General features: G+C 34.2%; 1 protein-coding gene across 4 annotated transcripts in view; it reads right to left on the bottom strand.

The window, feature by feature from the left end:
* The window catches only part of PTPN3 (protein tyrosine phosphatase non-receptor type 3), a 294,046-nt gene that overhangs the window by 8,154 nt on the left and 258,265 nt on the right, over window positions 1-27,627 (bottom strand). For all 4 annotated transcript variants that reach the window (XM_031969204.1, XM_031969218.1, XM_031969227.1 and 1 more), the window contains exons 20-25: window positions 26,124-26,214; window positions 22,097-22,158; window positions 14,052-14,198; window positions 11,716-11,844; window positions 4,332-4,477; window positions 2,583-2,718 (exon numbers count right to left, since the gene is read on the bottom strand). In XM_031969204.1, coding sequence (XP_031825064.1) covers window positions 2,583-2,718; window positions 4,332-4,477; window positions 11,716-11,844; window positions 14,052-14,198; window positions 22,097-22,158; window positions 26,124-26,214 — 711 coding nt within the window. The remainder of the gene's footprint in view (window positions 1-2,582; window positions 2,719-4,331; window positions 4,478-11,715; window positions 11,845-14,051; window positions 14,199-22,096; window positions 22,159-26,123; window positions 26,215-27,627) is intronic.

Raw genomic sequence — 27,627 nt, 5'->3', positions numbered from 1 at the left:
AAGGCTGTAAACTACTCCTTGACAAAAGAGATGATTAACTCTGGGTATAGTAGTACTAGATGCATTTTTGGACAGGATCAAAGGGAGAATTTGTTGTGCTTTTTACTTATTTGCTTGTTACAAATTTGCTGAGTTTGTTAGCATATTTGTTACAAGGTTTTTTTTTCCCTGCCTCCCCCCACTTCCACTTAGGGGAAGGAAAAAACCTCTGAACATTCAGAATAGTCCATTTAGAAAGAAAAAACCCTGCTTGTGTAGTGAATATGAGAAAATTCAGTGAGCACTTACATTTCTATAGACACTGAAAAAACAACTTGAGAAATGAAAAAAATAGCTAATAACATTTATATAGCACCATGTGTTAGGCACAGTGTTAAATGTTTTACAATTTTTATCTCACTTTATCATCAACATCCCTGAAGATAGATGCTGTTATCATTCCCATTTACTGATGAGAAAGAAGGGAAAAGAAGCTGAATGTCTTGTCCAGGAACATACAACTAGTAAGTCAAATCACCTATTCCTGATTCTAGGTGTAGTACTCCATTCCCTGAATTAGCCAGCTAGATGTGAAATCTGAAGAAAAAAAATCTCAGGATACAACCTGTTTTCAAATTGACTACTACTTGCTTTCCCTGATGTTGTTCTTGGAGAAGAAAGGCTGGGAGAGCCTCAAAAATATAAGCTCCGACTACTTAACCTAGTCTGAACCAGTTGTCTATAGTTAATACTCCTGGCAATCTGACTAGATCAGGCCAATTCCTTAGTTTCCTCATGTTAACCACAGAGATTAGATCCCTTCAGCTTGCTTTCAAGGGAGTACAAGAGCTGGGCAAAAGCTGCCTGAGCCCAACTTTAAATAGGCAGATCCTAATAGGCAGGGAATTCCCTGGTGGACATGATTCCATTTTACTGTGAAAGCATGAGGAGTTTCAGCATTGTAATGACTCACTTTGGCTATGAGGTGGCAGGTGGCCACAATAAGACACCCTGGGTCAGAGATTCCTGATGCTGATTCTGATTGGTCAGAGGTTAACTCCCTAAGGGAGAGGTTAACTATCTAAGGGAGAGGAATGAGCACACTTTAGCTTTCTCTTGCTTTCTCCCTCCTATGTTCTAGGTCCTTCACGTTGAGTAACATTTTTTACTGTCGATACGCAGGAGGGCATTCTATTGAGTGCATGTGGATCTATTTACTTCTTGTTGGATGCTCATAATTACAACAGGAGGGTTACACCTCCTGCTCATCCAACAGGAAGAATGCAGTGTTGAAGAGCTTGAATTCCTAATATTACTGACTAGTAATCTGCAACTTTAAGTTGCCTTTTATTCAACTTACTTCATCAAGAGAATTTAGTGTTACAAGGTCATGGGGAATGTCATGGCTAAGCAGGGACCTTAGAGGTCTCCTATTTCAAACCCCTCATTCTCCAGATGAGTCCACCAAGGATAAGAGAGACATTCCTTCAGAGATGCAAAACTCACCCTGTAGAAATGATTTCTGAAGAAACTTGTTTTCCAGAACAAAATATGTGACAATAACATTTGAAGAGATTTTAAAATAGAGAAATTTAAAGTGATTTCAAGTATTCTCTCTTCATTCTCATTTTATCAGGACAGTCACGTCACTATGTTCTATACATAGAAGCTTCCATTTGTCTGTTTAAAAAATACAGTGCCACATATGAGCTCCAAGAACAACATTATAGGAACAACATCCCCTTCTTTTCTCTGTTCTCTCTTTTCATTTCAGTTACTTCATAAATACATTCATCTATTAACAACAAAACACTAATAAATATGATTCAAATACTTGGTAGAGAAGCCAATATTCTAAGCTGTCTTTATCACAGAAGTAAAATTATAAATGGAACCGGAAGGCAATTATATTTAATTGCAGGGCTCAGGTGAATAACCATTAGATTAAAGAAATAGTTAAGTGTATTCCTTCCTGTACTGTCCTAACCAAAAAAAAAAAAAAGGTAGATAGTCAAGTGGGGCTGTATATATATGTACGTGTGCTAAGGCTTTTAAAGATCATAGTTTCTGAGTCTTTTTACTGGAGCAGGCAAAATAGTTTTGAATGAGCTAAAATAGTCTTGGTATTTTATAGGAACAAGAGGTAGCCAAATTTACTCCCAGAGGTATAGCATTTTCTACTTAGGCAAGATCTAACCTTGAAATAAGTTAGGAAAACACTATCAAAAGGCTGCCCTGGGGATGAGGGAATGTACTAAAAGAGAGTTTTCATTCCAACTACGGATCATATCTCTGGTGGAGGGCAGAATATATAAGAAAGTAGAAATACACACAGTCAACAATTAATAAATGCTCATCCAATAAATGCACTGAATTCACAGCTCACTTGAATGCTTAAAGAAGATAATGCATTTAGCTACAGAAATTAAACTGGTAAGTAAAATCTAAGTACAATGAATAAGACACCAAGACTATTAATTATCTTTGAAGATAGCAAATAAAATGAATATTTTACAAAGATTTTAACTTATCAAACATTTGGTATGAAAATATTTTATCAAGGACTCCACATGATCTGGAATTAGATTAGTATTCCAACTCACTGATGTCTGCACCATCATAGCACGCTGGTCTCTCATTTTTCGGATAATATCCAATGGATAAACAGGCTGGCTTCTTTCAATTAAACACATGGCTGTTTCCATAGTGACCAACACACCAGTTCGACCTATTCCAGCACTGAAAAATGGAACAAGGAAAGCAATAGCACATTAGAAAGACAGGTTTGGACTTGAAATCACTTGGAATGTCATAGTTTAGATGGTACATCATTCTAGAAGGGAAAAAAAAAACAATCCTTGGGAATCAGGAGGGCATGGTGTATAATGGATTCCTTTTCAGATTTAATTTGGACTAAATGGTTCTTTGGGTTCCTTTCCATTATGAAATTCTATGAGAAACTCTAGTATTTATTCATAGCATATACCCAATGTGGGTGTTTCCAGTTATTTGGAAACTCTAATTTTATATATTATGTAGGCAACTCTCTAATTGATGCAAATTCTAATAAAACTTAAACCATTAAAAACTGATCTTAAAATTTATGTTTTTTTAAAGTAAATATTCCAATTTATTCAATTGGAGTAAAGAGCTTCCATTAGAATATTTTAACTTAAAAAATGACCATTAAAGATGAACATTTTAATGGTTTTAATATGTCTTTTGTAAAATAGATAAATATGCTCTCAGTTCCTCACAATGTAACTGTGCATTAGATTTATAACTTGGCAACACAGATTTTATCCTTATGCTTTCACATGAATCACAAGATTCTGTGTTTTACAGTGTTCTAAATCTTGTTAAATATTTTTTCATCATTTAATTCATCATTTATTTTTAGCATCCTTTTCTTTTTAAATTTTGAGCTCCAAATTCTCTCCCTTCCTTCCATACTCTCCCATGCCCATCGAGAAAGCAAGCAATATGATATCAACTATACATGTGAAATCATACAAAACATTTCTATGGTAGCCATACATTTTTTAAAAAGCAAGAAAAATAAAGTGAGAAAATCATCCTTCAATTTGCACTCAGAGTTCATCAGTTCCCTTTTTGGAAAACTGGCATTTTTTCATCATGAATCTTTGGGGATTTTGAATCACTGTATTGATCAGAGTAACCAAGCCTGTCACAGTTGATCACCATTACAACACTGCTGCTGTGAACAATGATTTCCTGTTCTTCTCACTTCACTTTACATCAGTTCATATTGTATTTTGCCATGTTTTTCTAAAACCTCTTCATTTCTTACAGCACAACAGTAGCCCATTACAACCATATGCCATAATTTGTTTAGCCATTTCCCAAATGATGAGCAGTTTTCTGATTTCCAATTTTTTGCCATCACAAAAAATGGTGGCTACTTGAATTATTCTTGTTCATATAGGTCCTTTTCCTTTTTTATTTGTTTGTTTGTTTGTTTGTTTTTAAATTTCTTTGAGATACAATCTTAAAGTTGCATTAGCTGGGTAAAAAAGTATGCACTGCTTTATAGACTTTTGGGCATAGTTTCAAACTGTTCTCTAGAATGGGGCCAGTTCACTATTCTTGTTAAGTATCGACGAGTTACTGGGTATAGAAGGTTAAAAAAAATACATGACTGTAGAATTCAAGAGTTACAACACAAATTGAATATTAGCCTGTAGATTTTTCCTTTCCCTACCCACCCACTTTTATGTTAATGCAAATTTATCTTTTCTTTTCATTTAATTTGATGACCCCCTTTCTCAAGACAGCAAGCAATTTGATATGTTATACATGTACAATCAACAACTTTACCTTAAACTACATACCTGCAGTGAACTAAGATGGGTTCATTTTCCACTCTCATTGCCCTCATATAGGTTACAAATTCCAAAAAGTCTGATGAATCCTCAGGAACCCCATGATCAGGCCAAGCGACATACTGAAGATGAGTAACTGTGTGTTCTTCCCCCGTCTGTGGTAGAAAAAGAAGTACTTTACTTCAGACTCTAGACAGATTAAATGGCTTATCTATAATGACATAGGTAGTCTATGTCAGAAGCAAGACCTGAATCCAGAACTTTTCAACTCCAAGGTTAGTCCTCCATCCACTATACCATGAAATGTTTCTCAGCATTTTTCATAGGTCTTCCAAATAGAGTCATCATGATATAGTAGACAGAGAGCTAACCTTGAAGCCAAGAATTCCTAATTTCATGTATTGGTTCTGATACTTTCTAGCTATGTGTGATTATGGATAAATCATTTAATCTCTCAGGGCTCTAGGCAACCCCTCTAAGATTATAAACTTCAAACCAACTTGCATTGGTGGTCCTAATTCCTCACCTGGGAGTTATGTGGACTGGACCTGAGAGTTCATTAATAAGAAAGGTTTAGATTCAGAACTTGAGAACTGGCTTCAAATATCTAAAGACTTGTCATATGGAATTTGGCCCCAGAGGACAGAATTAAGAGAAATGAGTACAAGTTTCCAAGATGCCCATTTAAGCTTATTAGAAAATGTCCTTATCTATAACATTCAATTTCAATAGTTGTGATTAGCCATTAAACTTTACCTAGGTGAAGTCCCTAGTCCCTATGGGTGATGTAGAGAAGTCATAGTCACCTGTTTAAAGAAGCTTCCAATATGATTTGGGGCCCCAATTGAGCATGCATAAAATGGTACAGTGAAGTCCTAGGCTAATTAGCATTAGATTAATGAGAAGGGCAGCAATAGATTCATGGAGGAGATAAGATTTAACCTGGACCTCCTGCAGGGGTACTATTTGGAGAAGGAAAAGGAGACCATTTTAGGCACTTCTGCCTTTGTAGGAATGAGCACAGAAATGACATTTTGGGTTAAATCAACTAAATGAAGGAAGGCCTAAGATTTGCAACACTGGGTGGGTAATCTGAGATACTTATGCATTTAGTATTCATCAAGCACTTTCCTCACAAAAAGAAAAGCAAAGAAGGAAACAAGGAACTAAATGTCTACTATGTTCCACACACTGTGCTAACTGCTTTACAAACATCTCATTTTATCCCCACAAAACTGACAAATAGGTACTATTATTATTCCCATTTGACAGATAAAGAAAGTGAGGTAGACTGAGATTAAGTACAGTCATCTAGCCAATAAGTGTTTTGAGGCCAGATTGAAACTCTTTCTGACTCCAAGCCTAGCGTGCTATGTTACCTACCTGCTCTAATGAGGGAGATAATTTTATAGTGTACCTAAATCATGAATATTATTTTTATGTGTTCTATGTACATAATATATAGTATTATATAAATAATATATAACAAATATATATAACATAAATTATAATTTACATATAAGAACTGACAGAAGATTCTGCCCCTTCTTTGCTTTCCCTTCATCCCTTACCCAACAACCAACTGGGCTTCAGTGTCATCAGGGTCAGCCTGGAGGAAAAAGTGACATGGATGTTCTTATCATCTGAATGAGTTGGGAATTACCAATTATAAGACTTCCAGTAATATGAAGGCCACCAGGCTTTACTATCCACCTTGGCACTGATTCCTAAAGTTCTCCAAATCTAAAAGGGTTAAGTGGCAGGATGAGCTCTCCTTTATGTCATTTAACCTGCTGGTAACTCTAAGGATTCTTGGATCTTTCTACTTGTCTTTAATCTGAATATCTTTTGTCTTCTTCAGTTAGAATACTAAATCTTTAAGAGAAGGAACTATCTATCCCTGTTTATAACCTGCTTGGGGGAGGTAGGTGGGATGGAAGGGGAGAAAAAGAATAAAATAAAAAAAGGGCACAGCAGAGAACAAAAAGAACAACCTACAAGGAAATAAAGAAAAGATGGATGCTTATGAATATAATTTCTTCTTCTGTTATATATCCTTTCTTGACCTGATAATTTATTGTTATACATTTTGAATCCTCCCTGATGTTCTGCTGGGCACATAATGTTTTGTTTTGTTTTCCTTTTTTAATTTTTTTTAAAGTAAAATATTTTTTAATAAAAGAAAGAACTATTTCATTTTTAAATTCTATTTGTATTTCCAGCACTTACAAGGATGTCTGGCACAGAATAAGTGCTTAATAAGTCCTTTGCATTTCGTTCATTCGATCATTCATTCATTTATTCACTTATAAGTTCAGACTCAGAGTATTTAAGTCACACCATTCATAGCGAGGAAGTGTCACAGCTATAATTTGAATCCAGGTCCTCCAAGTCCCATGCGCCTTCTACCACACCACCACATTGCCTCCATACATTATTGTCATACCCTTTGAATACTTAGAGACTATCATGTCTAAGTCTTTTCTTAGAAGACATTTTTCCAGAGTTCCTTTACCTGATGATCCTTGCCGTGGCATGGTTTCATCATCTTGCTGATTTATCACTCTTATTTTGTAAAGTTCTTTTTAAAACATGGACTGAAGACCTGAAAATACTACCCCAACTATGGTCTAACCAAGGTAGACTAGAGTATGACTATTTTTTCCCTCATTATGAACACTATGATTTCACTAACATAATCTAAGATCCTTTTTGGTCATCATACCACTGAAAAGGGCAGCTAGCATATGCACTGGAGAGAGAACTGGATCTGAATTTAGGAAGAACTGAATTCAAGTCCAGTCCCAGACACTGACTAGTTATGTGACCCTGGGTGAGTCATTTTACCCTGCTTGCCTCAGTTTCCTCATCTGTAAAATAAACTGGAGAAAGAAATGGCAGACCTTTCCAGTATCTTTGCCAAGAAAATCCCAAATGGGCTCATGAAGAGTTGGATATGACTGGAAATGAATGAACACTTGTACCACATTTGTTTATGTGTACTGAGCTTGTAACACACTATATGATCAAATGATTTAATATTTATAAAAAGCACTTTGCATAATGTCTGGCACAACTTATATAAACGTGTATTACATAAATGTTTAAACCCTCAGATCTTTTTCACATTAGTTACTTTTGAGTCATGTGTCCCCTCTTTCCAATCTTACAAGACAAACGCAAATAGCACATCAGTGATTACCTATGTGGCTCCAAAAGATAAGACAAATGGTACTTATACAATGGCCCTTCAAGGTAGACATATAATTCAAATCATACCTGCTGGGTATCCTTTCAGGCAATCAATCTGCCAACAAGCATTTCCTGAGGCTTTATTATGTGCCAGACACTGCATAAAGCACTTTGATAAAAAGAAAGGAAAAACATGGTCTCTGCCTCAAAGAGTTCACATTGTAGATGGAGTATCAAAGATGGAAAACTCAAATAAAAGGAAGAAAAACCTCTTTCCACTTAGATTACTCTGCTGTTTCAGAAAACAATTTGCTTACCACTGCTGCAACTCATATTTAAATAGTCTAACCAGACCCGTGGGGTGGACTTGCCAAATGCTATTTCTTGAAGCGCTCATTTCCCAGTTTATTGCTTCCTCTCCCTACATGCGGTGGATAAGTACAGGACGTATTGTTATCCTTTATTAAATTTAATTTTGTGAATTTCGTCTCAGTAGGATCTTTCCAAATCCTAATTGTGCCATCCAACATACCAGCTATCCCTTTCCGCTCTGTGTCACCTGCACATCTGATAAACAATGCTTATTAAATTTGCAGATGACAGACCAGTGAGGAATAATGCTAGAGATCTTTTTCCAAGTTGACAGCAATCCATTAATCAACAGTCTTTAAGTAATGTCATTCAAACAACTACAAGGCTATAAAAACTGTATTAACACCAAGAGGACGTGTGGCACAGTACATAGAATCCAGGATCTGGAGACAAAAGGACCTGAGTATGACTCTCAACCTGGAGCTAGTAGAACAGAGTGATAGGTTGAGGATCAGGAAGCCTCAGACATGTTCTAGCTGTATGACCTTGGTCACTTAACCCTGTTTGCCTCAGTTTATTTATCTGTAAATGAGCTGGAAGCACCAGCCCTGAAGTCAGGAGGATCTGAGTTCAACTCTGGTATCAGACACTTATCATTTCCTAGCTGTGTGACCCTGGACAAGTCACTTAATCCCATTTACCTCAGGGGAGAAAAAAAAGAGCTAGAGAAGGAAATGATGAACAACTCTAGTATCTTTGTCAAGAAAACCCTCAATAATGGTCCCAGAGTTGAACATGACTGCAAATGACTAAACCATAACAATACTCATTAGTTGTATAATTATGGGCAAATTATCTAACCTATCTCTCAATTTTCTCTTCTGTAAACTGGGGATAATAATGATATGTATTTACCTGATAGGGTTCTTATGAGAATCAAATTAATTAGATGTATAATGTTTTGTAAACTATAAATGTCAATGATTATTATTATTCAGGCATGATTCACCATCTAATTGCTAGATAGGTTAAGATGCCAACCTAATTTGTAAACAAAACACCTATCTGTTGACACTAGCACATACTAATAATTTAATCAAACAGAACTTCTTCCTGCATCTTCTTGATGAAATCTCACTTAAACTTCTTTTAGCAGGATCATTTCCTAAGTCCTGGATGAGATGAATTTTTATCTGCTATTTTCTACAGATCACTATGAATACAGCTAGATTTCAAATCTTGTGAAGTGGCTGTCATGCATTTGAATTCATGACATTTCAAATTATCATCATGTATGTTATGGTAACCCTATCTGCATTCAAGTAAGGCTACCACTTCATGGGAGCCATTTATTAGTATTATTTAGGATCTACTTGTACCTCCTTCAAATACTTGGAAATTTTAGCCTCCTCAATTAAACATAAAAACAGTGAAAATCTGTATCTCTATAAGAAACTAACTTGTCATCTCTTGAACAAGTTACTAATCTGATGCTTCATTTTTTAAGAGAAAAAATCCAAAAAGAACCCAGAAATCTAGAATCAATGATAATGGTAGAAAAAAAAATTAACCTCTACTCCATGTCAATAAAGCTATTCCACTGTAAACAGCTCTATCACTTCTCCGTGGAATAATGCAAAGTGGTATACACTTTGTTTTATGGAAAAGCTTAAATAAAAAAAATTTTTTTTAATTTAATAGCCTTTTATTTACAGGATATATACATGGGTAACTTTACAGCATTAACAATTGCCAAACCTCTTGTTCCAATTTTTCACCTCTTACCCCCCGACCCCCTCCCCTAGATGGCAGGATGACCAGTAGATGTTAAATATATTAAAATATAAATTAGATACACAATAAGTATACCTGACCAAAACGTTATTTTGCTGTAGAAAAAGAATCAGACTCTGAAATATTGTACAATTAGCTTGTGAAGGAAATCAAAAATGCAGGTGTGCATAAATATAGGGATTGGGAATTCAATGTAATGGTTTTTAGTCATCTCAGAGTTCTTTTTCTGGGCATAGCTAGTTCAGTTCATTACTGCTCCATTAGAAATGATTTGGTTGATCTCGTTGCTGAGAAGGGCCTGATCCATCAGAACTGGTCATCATATAGTACTGTTGTTGAAGTATATATCCTGGTCCTGCTCATTTCACTCAGCATCAGTTCATGTAAGTCTCTCCAGGCCTTTCTTACAGAACAGTAATTAAATAAAAATTTTCTTTCAGGAGCCAACAAACCTTACATTAGTCTACTATTTGTTTTGTTTTTGTCCTGCAGGCATTTGTTGTGTCTTGCTGCCTAGTAATGCTGGACAGAGAAATTATTCCCTGTATCTCTGTGATCTGATTTATCAAGCCTGACACTAGCCACAAGATTCCTTAGGGGACTTTTCAGGGGTGGCCACTATTCTGTGCCATATCTTGACATGTCCCAGATTTCCTGGCTGCCTTGTTGGTTCAGGTTTTATTGGACTATTTGGGAACAGGGGCATTCTTAAACTTTTTTTTTTTTGATCCTGCATCCCTTTGGCCGGCTAAGCATGCCTGTGAAACTCTTTCTCAGAATATTTTTTTAAAAAACAAAACAAAACTAAACTAAACATAAAATATGTAGGATTACAAAGAAAACTTTATGTAAATAAAAGTGTGATTTTTTTTCTATTCAAGTTGATAGAACCTCTGAAATCTATCTATATGGACCTCTTTGTTTTCCCAGACACTAGATTAAGACCACTAATCTAGATCAGTCCTCAGAAGGCTACATATTGATTTGGAAAACCACAAACATTATCTATGTTAATGCTGTTTTTATTTATTTTATTAAACATTTCACAATTGCATTTCTTTCTGGTTCAGGTAGAACTTGAGTGGGCCATGGGCCACAAATCTGATACCTTTGATGTGGAATAGAATAGTATGTTAAGTATCTCTAGTTCAGGAGTTAGGAATTTTAACTCGGTGGGTTTGTATTATAGCTAACTGATGGGCAACAGAGAGCTCCTGGGGGTGATTTAACAATAACAAAAACTCACATTTATAGGTCATTTATGCAAAGTGTTTTCCTCACAGAAAACCTCTGAGTTAGGAAGTATAAATATTATTATCCCCATTTTGCAGATGAAAAAACTGAGGTTAGGGGAAGTTAAGTGACTTATACAGAGTAGGTGTTAGAGGGAAGATTCAAATCTTGATTTCTGGATTCTAAGTCATATACTCAAAAATTACTTATAAGAATAAAACCTTTTGAGATTTCATAAGTCTGTATCTGTGTGTACACACACACACACACACACACACATATATACACACACACACCCATATAAGTTTGTCAATACTTAAAGCACTACATAAAATAGGCTTTTGATTCAGAAATACCTGAAATGTATATAGTATTATGTAGTGTATACTGGAGCCTCTTTCTATCAAATACATATAATATAGGAAATTGATACAGGCTCAGAATTCTATTTTAAGATCCAAGTAAGGACCAGTTTGTTATTCTTTTTTTCTTTAGTTGTTTTACTCATGTCTAATGCCTGGTGACCCCTTCTGGAGTTTTTTGGTAAAGATACTGGAGTAGTTTGCCATTTCCTTCTCTAATTCATTTTGCAGCTGAGGAAAATGAAGTAAACAGAGTGAAGTGACTTCCAAGGATCACACAGCTAGTCAGTGTTCAAATAGATGGATTTGAACTAAAGAAGACGAGTCTTTAGGGCCAGCACTGTATCTTCTTTGCCCCTCCAGATGCCCAGTATTTTATTGTAGAGAAGATAAAACCATTCATTCATTCATTCCTAGTCACAAATAAGCTAGGAGGAAATCAGTAGACACTGAATTATTGTCTTTTATACTAAATATATTATATGGCCTGTCGGTTTTACCTCAATTTTTGTGACCAGCATTTCTCTAAAAACATAGGCAATTGTACAAACTTCTGACAGACATTTGATACGAAAGTTCCCATATTCCATGACATCTGGAGGGTCGGGCCAGTACTGATGACATTTAGTCTACAAAAACAATAAAAGAATGAGTTAGTTTAATCCATTTTTCAAATGAATCAAATCCTTTTGACAAATTATAATGCACATCGAACCAAAAAGATTTCACCCTCATCAAAATATGAGGGGATTGGACTATATAATTGTTATTGTCCCCTGAAGCTTTAAAATCTACGTCTATCTTCTGTGTGCATAGCACTGGCTCAAGTGCAAATGAGAAAGAGAAAATAATTACAAGATTTCACCATCTTGAGATTGCATGACCTTCAAAATTCCCAAACCCCAAATTCCCTTAAGACTACAACCTTCTATATTTCTACCTTTCCCTACTCATACTAAATCTATTCTTTTGACCTGATGTCTCCTGACTCAGTCCTATTTTCCCATTCATCTCCCCTCATTTGTTTCAATATCTAGCTTTGACCCTATAATCAACCACAGGAGTATTCCATTAGTGTACACTGCACTAGTAAAATTCCCCAATGTACCAACCTTTCATCAATCTAAACTATAAATATCATCCTTAGGTAACTCTTAACTATCTCTGTTCCTGATGATGGATGACTGAATGTCTGCTCTTTATCTGCTTTTCCTTTAAAACCCATCTCAAATGCCATTTTCTTCCACAAGTTTTTCCTGATCTCATTCCCTATCCCTGTCTTCCCTGCTCCAGCTGCTAATGATTTCCTCTCTTTGATGTCACAAAGCACTTTCCCTACAACTCCAATGTAATTGCCATGCAATATTCTATAGTATGGAAATCCGTGTTGTCTGTCTTAGCCATTTACTAAATTTTCTATCATTCCAGATGCCGAGCACAGTATTTTGTGCAGAGTAGCTATTTAGTCAATTTTTGTTGAATTAAACTTGTAAGACTGGAGAAGAAGGTGGTGATCAGGGACAAGTGCTTGGTTTTTATGGGGCAAGCAGCCAGTAAATGAAAGGTGGTACCTGATCTCTCTGCTGACTATAAATCCTACATCTCATTCAGAAAGGTGTTTGTCACTCATTGCCTGAAGGCCACAAGAATCTACTTTAAACTAGATAAGACTGTATGTGGGAACTGTAACAGTTCCAAACTTAAAATTACAACTACTTCTGCCAAAAAAAAACAAACAGGTTTTTGGTCTGTTTTGGTCTTTAGATTGGTTCAAATTCTCAGCATTTAATGATACTCCAAGAGGTATTTAACTGCAGAAGAATAGTTGTTACAAATTAGACATTTTTACTACAATGGATTTTAGAGTTCTTGTCTATGAAGGAAAATACCATATAATTCCCCAGCACCACCACTATTACTGGGCACTTAGGTAGACAGAGTGCTGGGTCTGAAGTCAGAAAAATTCATCTTCTTGAACTCAAATCTGATCTCAGACACTTATTGGCTATATGACCTGAGCAAGTCACTTAAGCCATTTTACCTCATTTTTCTCATCTGTAAAGTGAGATGGAGAAGGAAATCACAAATCATTTCAGTACCTTTGCAAAAAAAAAAAAAAAAATCACACTCAAAAAACCCAAACCCCAAGTGAAGCACAAAGACTCAGACATAATTGAAAATGACTAAACAACAACTCTTAAGATGAATATTTTAGAGCTTAAATAAAAAGGAAGCAAACTGTAAGTATCCTACCTATGGATATGATTATTTTAACTTCTTATTAGAATAGAGGGACATCTGATAAATAAAAATCCTTATTTACTGGGTTGGAGAAAAGAGGGAAAGGAAAGAAGTTAATTTCTTAATCACACAGACAAATCCAAATTCACAACAGAAGAGCTCAAGGTTTCCCCTATAGGAGGAAATAATGAATCATATCTGTAAAGTTTCAATTGTCATGATGTCAAGGACTTTATAAAGTAGAAAAAACTAACAACAGAATGTAATAGTAACCTAAATATGCAGCTAATAATTGTAGAGGTATTTCATGGAATTTAAAGCCATAAATGACCAGAATCCACCTAGTCCAATCCCTTCATTTCTGATATGGAAAACAGGTCCATGAGTTCACATGACTTGTCCAGTAGCAGACTGAGATTTGAATTCAGGTCCTGACCCCAATACTTTTTTTTTATGTTCCATGTTATTCAACAAAGCTCAGATAAAACCTCAAAGTAACAATGTCTATGTGATGGTGCCCAAACCCCCTGAAAGTAAAAAATGGTGGAATGAGTGAACCTGGTATTCATTAAGATATATAAATAAAGATATTTACCCGTCCTCGTTCTGTGAGTGTAGTCAGCATGATGATAAGTGTTAACTTATGATCCCAGACTGCTTGCCAAAAGTGCATACAGGTATGTGGAAGGGGGCCTTGTGTAGCAATATATTGGTTCACAATCTTTGTAGAAGGAATTTCCATCTAGTGAAAGATATAGTTCATTAAAATTTCTTCTATCTACAAAATGGATATGAAATTGGATTTCAAACACATTCATTTAGCTGATATCGACAATGTAATTTTTTTTTTATTTTATAGCCTTTTATTTACAGGTTATATGCATGGGTAACTTTACAGCATTAACAATTGCCAAACCTCTTGTTCCAATTTTTCACCTCTTACCCCCCACCCCCTCCCCCAGATGGCAGGATGACCAGTAGATGTTAAATATATTAAAATATAAATTAGATACACAATAAGTATACATGACCAAACCGTTATTTTGCTGTACAAAAAGAATCAGACTCTGAAATATTGTACAATTAGTTTGTGAAGGAAATCAAAAATGCAGGTGGGCATAAATACAGGGATTGGAAATTCAATGTAATGGTTTTTAGTCATCTCCCAGAATTCTTTCTCTGGGAGTAGCTTGACAATGTAATTTTTTTGTAAGATGATAACAGCAAAAATCAACAGTAGTTTTCAGAAAGATGAATCGTTAAAAAAAAAACCAAACAATGAAAATGATATTTCATCAATTGTAATCTTAATTACTTTAGCAAGACAATCTTCAAAAGGAGGCTGGAACCCCAGCTTTTGGGATAAGAATTCACTATTTGACAGAAACTGCTGGGAAAATTGGAAACTAGTATGACAAAAACTAGGCACTGACCCATACTTGACACTCTATACCAAGATAAGGTCAAAATGGGTTCATGATCCAGGCATAAAGAATGATAATACAAATAAATTAGGATAATTTATCTCTCAGACCTGTGGAGGAGGAAGGAATTTGTGACCAAAGAAGAATTAAAGATTATTATTGATCACAAAATAGAAAATTTTGATTATATCAAATTGAAAAGTTTTTGTAAAAACAAAACTAACACAGACAAGATTAGAAGGGAAGCAATAAACTGGGAAAACATTTTTACATTTGAGGGTTCTTTCTGTTAAGGCCTCATTTCCAAAATATGTAGAAAATTGACTCAGATTTATAAGAAATCAAGCCATTCTCCAATTAATAAATGGTCAAAGATATGAACAGACAATTTTCAGATGAAGAAATTGAAACTGTTTCTAGTCATATGAAAAGGTGTTCCAAATCACTACTGATCAGGGAAATGCAAATTAAAACAATTCTGAGATACCACTACACACCTCTCAGATTGGCTAAGATGATAGGAAAAGATAATGATGAATGTTGGAGGCAATGTGGGAAAACTGATATATTAATACATTGTTGATGGAACTGTGAACAGATCTAGCCATTCTGGAGAGCAATCTGGAACTATGCCCAAAAAGTTATCAAGCTGTGCAAACTCTTTGACCCAGCAGTGTTACTACTGGGCTTATACCCCAAAGAAATCTTAAAGGAGTGAAAGGGACCTGTATGTACAAAAATGTTTGTGGCAGCCCTTTTCATAGTGACCAGAAACTAGAAACTGAGTGGATGCCCATCAATTGGAGAATGACTGAATAAATTGGGGTATATTAATGTTAAGGAATATTATTGTTCTGTAAGAAATGACCAACAGGATGATTTCAGAGAGGCTTGGAGAGACTTACATGAACTGATGCCAAGTGAAATGAGCAGGGCCAGGAGATCATTATACATGGCAACAAGACTATATAATGATCAATTCTGATGGATATGATTCTCTTCAATAATGAGTTAAATCAAACCAGTTCCAATTGTTCAGTAATGAAAAGCCATCTACACCCAGAGAGAGGACTATGGGAACTGAGTGTGGACCACAACAGCATTTTCATTCTTTCTGATATTGTTTGCTGTCATTTTTATTTTCCTTCTTAGGTTTTTTTCTTTCTAGATCTGATTTTTCTTGTGCAACAAGAGAACTGTATAAATATGTATACATATCTTAGATTTAACATATATTAACATATTTAACACGTATTAGACTATCTGCCATCTAGGGGAGGGGGTGAGGGGAAGGAGGGGAAAATTTGGAACAGAAGATTTGCAAGGATCAGTGTTGAAAAAATTACCCATGCATATCTTTTGTAAATAAAAAAGTTATAATAAAAAAAAAAGAAGGAAAAAAAGGAAGTTGGATGATACTCAAAAGACAATACACAAACAAAATAACAGGAAATATTTTAATGAGCTACTTGGCTATAATTTGAGCATGGTACAGTAGGAAGAGATCTGAATTAAAAAAAAAAACCCCACCAAGATTCAAGTTACCTATTTATTATGTCATTTTGGTCAAGTCACTTATCTTTCTAAAGTTGTTTCATCAGCTTCAAAAATGAAACTAAGGATACTTGACACTACTGACCTCATTGTCAAATGAGATAATGTATGCAAATTACTTGTAAGTTAAAGGGCTAATAGAAATATAATTTATTATTATTGTAATCAGCTCTTAATCATGTATAAAATCTTTGGGCAAAATGCCTTCCCTTCTCCCATACCTCTTGTATGATTTTCCCTTTTTTCACTTTACAAAGCATTTTGAATTTTATTTTTACTGAAAAATTTATTTTACTGTAATAACAGAGAAATCTGATTTTTGCGTAGTTAAAATTATTATGTAGATAATCTTGACATTAGTTTGGTATTCATTCTGGTTGTCAGAGATTATTCATCATATTGGCCCTCCAAATGTCATATTCTTAATCTTATTCTAACCATCTCCTTCCCTTCTTGAATTGTGCATATTTTTTTCATGAGAACATTTGGAATATAATCAGAACACACTGTAGCTTGAAATTGGCACTATGATGTTTTTATTTTTGAATGATCATGGCAATTCTCAATAGGAGAAGGGAAGAGAAAGGAATAAGCATTTATTTAATATTTTCTCTGCGATAGGCACTAGACTAAGTGTTTTATAAACATAATCTTATTTGATTCTGGCAACAATATTTTGAGGTAGGTGCTATTATTTTTACTATACAGTTGAGGAAAATGAGGCAAACAGAGATTATGTGGCTTGTCCAGGGTCTAAATAGGTGTCGAAGGCCATATTGGAATTCAGATTTTCCTAATTCCAACATATATTACTTGACTGGCACTTGGGCAGATATATGAAAAGTAATTTATATTTAAGGAGCTATGAAATTCACAAATTTTCTCTCCTTAATTTATTTTCCAGGTCAGTTATCCTAAGTATGAAATGCTTTATATTTTCTTCTATGTTTTAATCTTTTGGTTTATCCTGTGGAATCTTTAATTTGTATTTGGTCAATATCAATTTTCAGGAGGTTTTTACTTGGATATAAGACTTTGTACCTCTTGCACTAAACCTATTAATTTGAGGGAGACCAGCCAAGATGTTCTCTCCCATAATTGTTCCACAAAACTCTAAGGAGAAAAGCACCAGACATAGTTCTGAATGGGAAATCCAAGGGGGAAAAATCATGTGATTTATTTTTTCTAACTCAGGTCAGCAAAAGAAAAGAGAGAGGTTTGTGGCATTGGGTATGGGGTCTAGCCAGGCACTACCACATGAAATATTTCAGAGCAGAGATTATACAAAGGCCTGCCCACAGCAATTCAAGAGGGCAAGAGGTCTGAGATTTGGCACAGAAGAGTTTCACCCTGGAAACAGGTAGCATATACTAATTCATTACTCACTGCAAAGAGGCATAAATTATTTTATAAATTATATGACTGCTAGAGAAAAAAATGGAAAAGAAATGAGAGCTTTAGAAGAAAGAATTAGAAAAATAATTAACAGCTTGGCATATAAAAACAAAATCTAATAGAAGCAATAGATAATAATGCTCCAAATCACTGAGAGAGAAATGCAAGATAAAGCAACTCTGAAATCCTTCCTCACATCTATAAGATTGGTACAGGTTAAAAAAAAATGAAAATGACAAATGTGGGCTTGTGATAAAATAGGAACATTAATACTGTTTTGGTAGTTATGAATAGATTATCATTTTATAAAAATATAGTTCCAAATTATATGCCCAAAGTTGCTAAACTATGGATGTCCTTTGACATAACACTACTAGACTTCTACCTCCAAAGAGATCAAAAAAGGATAAAATAAGAAGGACAGACACACACAAAAATGCTAAATTCTCTTTATAGTGGCAAAGAACTGAAAACTAAGGGAGAGCCCATGATTTTGGGAATGGCTGAACAAATTACTATATAAATATAATGGAACATTAAGGAGCGATTAAGGGGAAAACCTGGGAAGAGATGTCTGAGGTGACAGAGTGAAATCCACAGAACCAGGTGAGCAATTTCTACAATAACAACACCATTGTAAAGAAGAATAACTTTAAAAGACTTAACAACTTGATCAAAGTTTTGCTGAGTTAAGCATAATTGCTTTGTGGAGTTCATTTTTCATTTTTTATTGTACAGTAAAGAACAGTGAAAAGGAAAGATAATAAATGTTTGTAAAAATAAGGAAAATATAAATCTTAAAAAAAAATAACTTGATCAAAGAAATGACCAAGTATGATTCCAAAAATCCAGTGAGGATGAATGCTAGCCAACTCTTGACAAAGAAGTGATAGATTTAAGCTGCAGAATGAGGAATGCAGTTCTACAAGGCCAACATGAGGATATATTTTTCTTGACTATACATGTTTCTTATAAGGGTTTTATTATTCTTTTTTTAAATGCTTGTTAATTAAACAAAATAAAAAACTCTAAGTTTTAAATTTAATGTTGAACTTTTCCCATTTGAATTCTCATTTTATTTCTAATTCTTTCCTCTAGAAATCTTATTTCATTTATAATATTATTTTTAAACTTCTGTTTCATTTTTTTCAGAATCTTAGTTGATCTTATAGCCAAACTATGATGTGTTTAAGGTTTGGTTTGTAGATGTTGTAGTGATTCTCTTTTTTTGGGTTTGTATCTTGAAAATCTCTCTTCTCTGTATTTATGTATATATGAATGTATGTATGTATATATATATATATATGCATAGATATATACACAAATACACATATTATTTTTTAGCCTCTTTTCCTCAATTTGGACTTTGCTTTATAGTTAAGCTGTCTGCTCTGTGTTGCTTTTTTCTGTTTCTTCAAGAATCTCAAAGGTGGCTCAGAACTAGCAAGTTGCAGGTATTCAGTATTGTAAGGGGTCTGATCAAGATCTCAGTCTGATTATTGCCCTTCCAGTCTTAGCTTAGCAGATTCCAAACCCAAGCACATGATCTGGGTAACTAAGATGCAGCAGGTTTATCCTTCTAATAGAGCTCCAAAAGATAGCTCTTAGCCCTAACACCCCCACTTTCACTCAGTTTTAGCTGGAAGTTTCTACATCTCCACACTGACTGGATTGCAGATGCACTGTTGGTCTGCTCTTCCCTGGTATAAAAACTTAGCCTCTAGCCCCATCTGTACTAGAAGGTACTAAGACTCTGGTTCAGAATCAGAGGGATTGTGGACATGTTCTCACAATGATTTAGCTACTAGCTCACTCCCCAGTCTGTGTTGGAAGGCTGTTGACCAATCTTCCTGGCTACACTCCCTCTCTGGAATCTGCATGCTGCCTCCCTCTATATGGAGACTGTAGTTCTTCCTTGTGTTTCCCAATTATCATCTCATTTGATATTATTTTGAGAGTGATCTGGGGTCTATCTTACCTCTCATCTTTTTTCCTGATTCTCTTAATGGATCTTCAAAAATGGGTACATGATTTAGACATAAAGGGTAATACTATGGACAAATTAGAGGAGCATGGAATAGTTTACTTGTCAGATCTGTGTTTATAAGGGAAGTATTTATGACCAAACATGACATAGAGGGCATTATAAAATATAAAATGGATAATTATGATCATATTAAATTTAAAAGTTTTTGCATAAACAAAACCAATGCAGCCAAGATCAGAAGTAAAGCAGAAAGCTGGGAAAAAATTTTTATAGTAAGTGTACCTGAGAAAGGTCTCATTTCTCAAATATATATAGAATTCTTGAATTGATAAATGGTGAAAGAATATAATAGGCAGTTTTCAGATGAAGAAATCAAAGCTATTTATTGTCATATGAAAAAATGCTTTAAATCATTACAGATTAAAGAGAAATGCAAATTAAAATAAACTTTATACCTATCAGATTGGCTAATATGCCAGAAAAGGAAATTTTGTAATATTGTACTAATGCACTGTTTCTATAATTGTGAAATGCTCCAACTATTGTGGAGATCTATTTGGAATTATGTCCAAAGGCCTATAAAACTGTGCATACTTAGATCTGTATCTCAAAGAGATTTTCAAAAAAGGGAAAGGACCTAATTGTATAAAAATATTTGTAGAAGTTTTTTGTGATAGCAAAGATTTGGAAATTGAGAGGATATCCATCAATTTGGAAATGGTTAAACAAGTTGTGGTATATGATTGTGATGGAATACTATTGTGCCATAAGAAATGATGATTTCAGAAAAATCTGGAAACTTACATGAACTGATGCACAGTGAAGTGAGAAGAACCAGGAGAACATTATATACAGTAAAAGCAATATTGTATGATGATCAATTGCTACAGAATTAGCTCTTCTCAGCAATGTAATGATCCAAAACAATTCTAATAGGCTTGGGGTGGAAAATGCTAACCACATCCAGAGGAAAAAAACTATGGAGTCTGAATGTAACTTGAAGCATGCTACATTTTACTTTCTTTATTTTCTGGGTAGTGGAGGAGAAGAAGGAAAGAGGAGAAGGAGGTTGGGTCTGTGTTTTTTCCCCACAACATTACTACTATGGGAATACATTCTGCAAAATTAAATTGCTTACCTTCTCAGGAAAGGAGGTAAGAACAGAAAGAATCTGGAACTCAAAAAATATTTTTATGTATATCTTATTTTGTTTGCTAATTACATGTAAAGATAGTTTTCAACAGTCATTTTTGTAAAACTTTGAATTCCAAATTTTTTCTCCTTCCCTCTCAGACTTCCCACCCTTCCCAAGATAACAAGTAATCTGATATAAGTTAAACACATACAATCATTTTAAACATATTTCCATATTAGTCATGTTGTAAAAGAAAAATCAGATACCTTTTGTTCTGTATGTTTTAGAGAAAAAAGCAAGCAAACAAACAAAAAAGGTGAATATAATATACTCTGATTTGCATTCAGTCTCTATAATTCTTCCTCTAAAGATGGATGATATTTTCCATCCCAAGTCTATTGGAATTATCTTGACTCACTGCATTGCTGAGAAGAACTAAGAGTATCATAGTTGATTCTCACATAATCTTGCTGTTATTGTGTACAATGTTCTCTTGATTCTGTTCATTTCACTGAGCATCAGTTCATGTATTTCCAAGCTTTTCTGAAATCAATCTGCTAATCATTTCTTGTTGAATAATATTTCATTACATTCATATATCATAACTTATTGAGCCATTCCTCAACTGATGGGCACACTCTCAATTTCTAATTCCTTGCCACCACAAAAAAATGCAAACATTTTTGACATGTGGGTCCTTTTCCCTCTTTTATGACCTCTTAGGGATATAGATCCAGGAATAACACTGCTGGATCAAAGTCCTTTTGACATTTGAACTCAAAAATTAAAAAATGAATGTTAAAAATTGCCTTTACATACAATTGGAGAAAAAATAAAATATTAAAAACAAAAACCTTAATGGACTTTAGATCTCATCTAATTTAATTCTTATTTTTTAGATGAAGAAACAAAAAAATTTGAGATGTCATATATCTTGCCCTAAATCACATATATAAATAGTGAGAACTGAGTATGAGTATGGGTTTTATGTTAGTTTTATGCAGTTAGGTTTATGTATATCAAATAAAGTGTGGTTTTTTTTAATCATTTTTAGATGAAACCTATAATTACAATTGACACTACAAGAAAACACTTAAGAGAAATGCTGTTTCATTCTTTTTATAAAATACAGATTTTTGACTTACGTTCACATAACTTGCATTAATATACTCTTCATTTCCCTGCAATAATACCCGAGTGTTATCATCTATTAAAAAAAGAGAAAATTTTTATTTTATTACAAAAAATTTCAATTTGTAAATACATCTTTTTTGGCTCCAAACGATTGTTAGTAGGATAAAGGCTATTCTTACAGTATAAAGATAGAAACAAACAGTACAAAGACAGTGGTATTTGCAGATACTCCCACAACAGTGGAGAAAAAACCAAAAATTCTATTTTAAAAAAGAGATCATTATCTAAGGCCTTGAGAATGCCTAAGGAACAGAGCAAATTATTCACAAAGCAGAACTGGAACCCAAGTTTTCCCATTTCCAGCTTTTTTCATGCTGAGAGCCCTTTGGTACTTGGCACTTGGGTGTTTGACTCTTCTAGGCATCGTATAGAAAGAAAGAAATACCTAATGTTGGGTTGGATATGAACAAATGATCTAAAATTGTAAGAGACCAAAAATTTATTGAGGATCAGATCTTTCATTTTATAGAAAAGGTCATGGAGGCCTTAAGAGATGAAGAGGCTGAATTGCTGAAGGCCACTGTTGTTTAGTTTTTCAGTCATGTTTGCTATTTATGACCTCATATGGGATTTTTTTGGGCAAAAATACTAGAGTAGTGTGCCATTTCCTTCTCCAATAGATTTTTTTTCCTTTTCCAGTAGATTATGGCACACAAAACCTGGTATCTGAGGTCAGATTTGAACCTGGCTCCAAGGCTGTTAGATGGCACAGTAATAAATCCTGGGCAAGTCATTTTACTGTTTGCCTCAGTTTCCTTATCTGCAAAATGATCTGGAGAAGGAAATGGCAAACTACTCTGTTCTTTTTACTAAGAAAACACAAACGGAATCACAGAGTTGGACATGGCAAAAGCAAGTGAAAAATATCCTGCCTTCAGGACTAATGCTTTATCCCTTGAGTCATCCTTTTGCCTTAATGGCTCAAGCTAAAAAAAAATAAAAAATAAAAAAAAAAAGCAGGGCTAGGGCAGCTAGATGATACAGCATATAGAGAGCACTGGTTCTAGAGTCAGGAGGACTTGAGTTCAAATCAATATCTGACATTTACTAGCTATGTAATCCTGGGCAAGTCACTTAATCCCAATTGTGTCTGTGTGTGTCTCTCTCTCTCTCTCTCTCTCTCTCTCTCACACACACACACACACACACACACACAAAATTTAAATTAAATTAAATTAAAATAAATTAATTAAATAAAGCAGTAGGGCTGGGACATGGATAAAAATCTTCTAACTTCAAATTTGGTGGTTCTTTTATATTATCATGCTACTTCTTTCTTTTTATGATTTTTCAATTCTCTTCTCTTGGTTTTTATTCCTTTCACTACCAATTCAGTTGTACTTCTCACTTATATTATTACAAGATCCTATTATTAACTAACTGGTTTTTTTCCTTCCAGCTTTACTTCTTTTACCCTATCCTAAATGGGAATCACTGATTTTTAAAAGATCAGAAAAGTTTCTTAAGGAACTATCATCATACTATTCCCTTATTCAAAAGCTTTTAATGACTTCCCATGGCCTATGAAATAAAGCTCAAACTCCAAAGACTCACATTCATCCAATCCACTTTTCCAATTTCATCTTTTATGAGTTTCCTTTCATTCTAATCAAAGTGATCTCCACATGGTTCCTCAAATAAAAATAATGGTAATTATTAAAATTTATACAGTGTTTGTTTTGTGCCAAGGCTTTGTGCTAAGAGTTTTAGAAATATTAATTCATTTGATCCTCACATCAACCCTGAGACAATAATAACTAACTTTATATATAACTTGTTATGTACCAGGCATAGTGTTAAGAGCTTTATAAATATTAACTCCTTTCATCCTCAAAACAACCCTGGGAATAGCCACTGTTATTACCCCCATCTTACAGATGAGGAAACTGAGGGAAAGATGTTAAGTGACTTGACAAGAGTCCTATGGCTAGTAAGCATCTGAGAACAAATTTGAACTCTGGACTTCTTGACTCCAGTTCCAGTTCTCTATCCATTCTACTACTGGGCTAGTGCCTTGTTCCTTTGTTGGAGACTGTTGTAAGATAGTCCTTCTTGAGAACCATCTGCCTTTCCACTGCTTTCATTACTAGTTATCTCTTCACATACATATAACATCCCTTCTCTAAACTCTCATGTAAAGAGTTGAGGCCTTATCTTTCATGTCTCAGAGATCCCTAAGAAAAGGGAAGGAACAGCAAGGACCTTTTGACCTGCAAGTAAGAATAGAAAGAAAAGGAAAACAAGCTGTATTTTATTTTGCAGAATGGACACTTTCACTCTATTTTTATCTATAGGAAATACTATTATGTTGTGTTCATTCTTTTGATTGATTTTTAAGCCCCAAGTTTCATCAATTTTTGCTTCATAATTTATTTTGAGAGAAAAAGACTTGAAATTCTGCAAAAGCTCTGAGTTCCATGATCATCTGTATGGCCAGATAGGGGCCAAAATACTTCTGGAACAAATAACCAAATTATTCTTTTATATCAGGGCTTCTCAACCTTTTTCTTTTGAGCATTATATCCCTTTATCAGTGTAGTGATTGTTAAACACAATTTTTTAAATACACAAACTCCATATCAACATATAAATATATAAAATCATTATTAATATAATTAAGACTAAGATAAGTAAATTTTTATATATTTCATGAAATATTTTCAAATTACATTTTAATCTGGTTCAGGGGACATGGGACTGGTCTATAGGCTTTACACTTTTATGTGTATGGTCATACACATCATATATGTACGTGTATGTATATACACACAATATAAAATGTAGACTTTCAAAGGAAACAATATATATATATATATATATATATATATATATATATATATATAAATACATGAGATAATTATCAAAAGATTTAAAAACCAAGTCCACAGATTCCAATTAAGAATCTCTGTTCTAACTCCACTGTCTTGTTACATTTTTGTGTATGATTAAAGTAATTTTAGGGTTTATTTTTAAAGAGCTCAAATGTAGATGAAAGAATCAAAAGGTGAATAGGAGTCATAAAGTCAAAGATTTAGAACAAGAAAGGACATGATAGGCCATCGAGTTTAACCTAATTTTATAGATGAGAAAAATAAGACTTCTTTGTGAAGAGGCCAAAGTCATATGGAACAAGTAGTTGGTGCAGTGGATACTGCACCACGGTGTACCAGGTCACTGGGTCTAGATTTAGGAAGACTCATCTTCCTGAATTCAAATCTGATTTCAGACACTGACAAGCTATGTGATCTTGAACAGGCCACTTAACCCTCTTTGCCTCAGTTTCCTCATCTGTAAAATGAGCTGGAGAAGGAAATGACAAATTATTCCAGTATTTTTGCCAAGAAAAACCCAAATGGGGTCATGAAGAGTTGGACACAACTGAAACACAACAACCGCAAGGTCATATAGTTATATAGCTGAAGCAGGATTTGAATCCACATCTTCCTGACTCTAAGTGCAGAGCCTTGTCCACTCTACCAAAAGAATCAAACACAGAAACCAGGGGCTGTTCTTAAGTATCAACCAAGTCAGATTAAAAGATAACTGGGAAATATTTAATAAAATGAATAAAAATATAACAGATTATAATGTTGACATGTGTTTTTTAAGTCAATATATAAGGTGCCCCGTTTTTATTTGTGTTTAACATTATAGCACACTCACAAAACTCATATTTTAGACATGCACTTATCTAGAAAAATTAGTTTCTCTACATCCCATTTAGTAATAATGAGTCAAATTTATTTAGTGCTTTAAAGACATAAATTACTTCCCATACATGCTTGATCCTCCCATATTAATATTCACAGTGGCTAACTCATATGATCATCTATCCATTTTGACACAGTTTAGACAGTTAGATATAGAAGATGTAAGCTAAGAAAGGCTGTGAGCTGCCAACAACAGTGGGAGATAATATGGGAGAAGAGAGTAAAAGGATGAAGTATAAAGTAGTCAAACATTTATATTGATACTCACAAGGCAGCACATCTTTGTAGCGATTTTTGTCCAAATTTTGAGACAGTTTTGCAAATGTGATAGGCAAACCTGGCTTCTTTCTATAGAGTTGCTACAAAAATATGAAGTCACAAGATTATTCAACAAATAATTGCCAAAAGTTATGCAAAATTCAGGTACTTTGTGGTAAGATTTCTTCTCCAAGGGATCAACGTTTTAGGTTCAAAAGCAATTACATGTTCAATTTTAAAAGCTTATCATCAAAAAAAGTACAATAAAACACTCCACTATTCTAGATGACATTACCATTCAACAATTTCTTAATATGAAAATTTTTTATAGAGAATTCAAAAGAATGGGTTTGAGTCATTGACAGAAAATAATCATTCCAAAATATAGCTGCCTGACAGTTATTTGAGAAATGCTAGAGAAAAGAAGAAAAACAGAAAATAGGAAAAAAAAGATAATTATTCAGACTAGAAATGTTAAAGCATAGATAGATCCAGAAACAAAGGGAAAAAGAATTCATTTCATCAAATAAGTAAAAAAGTAGATATATTTGCCAATAGTATAAATACTTTTAATTCTTTCAAAGTCTCAGCACTGTAAGCCCAGGGACAAAATTTCTGTCCCAATATACAATAAAAAATTCATAATTAAAAATCCTAACATTAATATTTTCATTGCTAATTTTTAGTCAAATAATCTCTGCAATTCATTAAAGAGAGAACACATGCACATATTAAAAGTATGACCCAGTATTAGATATTCTTTAATCTTATTTGTATGTTGTTGGAGAAAATATGAAACTGTTCCAATGGGGTCCATTACTGATTTGTAACCAATATTTCTGTTTGCATGGCAATCCTGTTATTCTTTCCTGATTAGGTCTATATGATACCTCATACAGAAATTGTTCCAGTTCCAAATGAGGCAGCATGGCATAGAGAATATGTCAGTAGATTTGGAATCGGGAAGAAATGGGTTCAATGTCTGCCTCAGACGCTTACTAACTGTGTAAGGGCAATTTACTTGACTTCTCTGTGACTCAATGGCCTCATTTGCAAAATGAAGAGGATGGATTTTAAAGTATTTCTTAACTATAAATCTATGATTTTATGATTCTCAAGCTTTCTACAATAATTTTTCCCAACCTTGTTTCCTTTTTTCAAAAGATTACTTTGCCTCCTACATTACTCAAAAAAAAAAAAAAAAAAAAAAAGGCTATCTACCATAAGTTCCCTTTTCTTCCTTATTCTATCCCTCAAAGTCTGTCACCTTCATTCTTTCCTCTGCCTCAGTCTCAAAGAGAAATATGGTCCTTTTCCTTGCCAAAGCCAACCCCTCAGTTCGTGCCTGTGCTCTCAGTCTACTTTTCAATCTCAATCTCTGTCTCTCTCTCTCTCTCTATCTTATTTAATAGAACTTGCTCAGATTTCCCCTTTAAAACCAAATAAAATAGAACCTCTTATCTGGCCATTTTACTGAACTACTGTCAAATATCTCTTTTCCCTTTCATAGCCAA

Source organism: Sarcophilus harrisii, chromosome 1 (assembly GCF_902635505.1).
Source record: "Sarcophilus harrisii chromosome 1, mSarHar1.11, whole genome shotgun sequence".
Classification (NCBI taxonomy): domain Eukaryota; kingdom Metazoa; phylum Chordata; class Mammalia; order Dasyuromorphia; family Dasyuridae; genus Sarcophilus; species Sarcophilus harrisii.
Note: the sequence above shows the minus strand (reverse complement) of the source record. Positions and strands in the feature narration are given on the sequence as shown.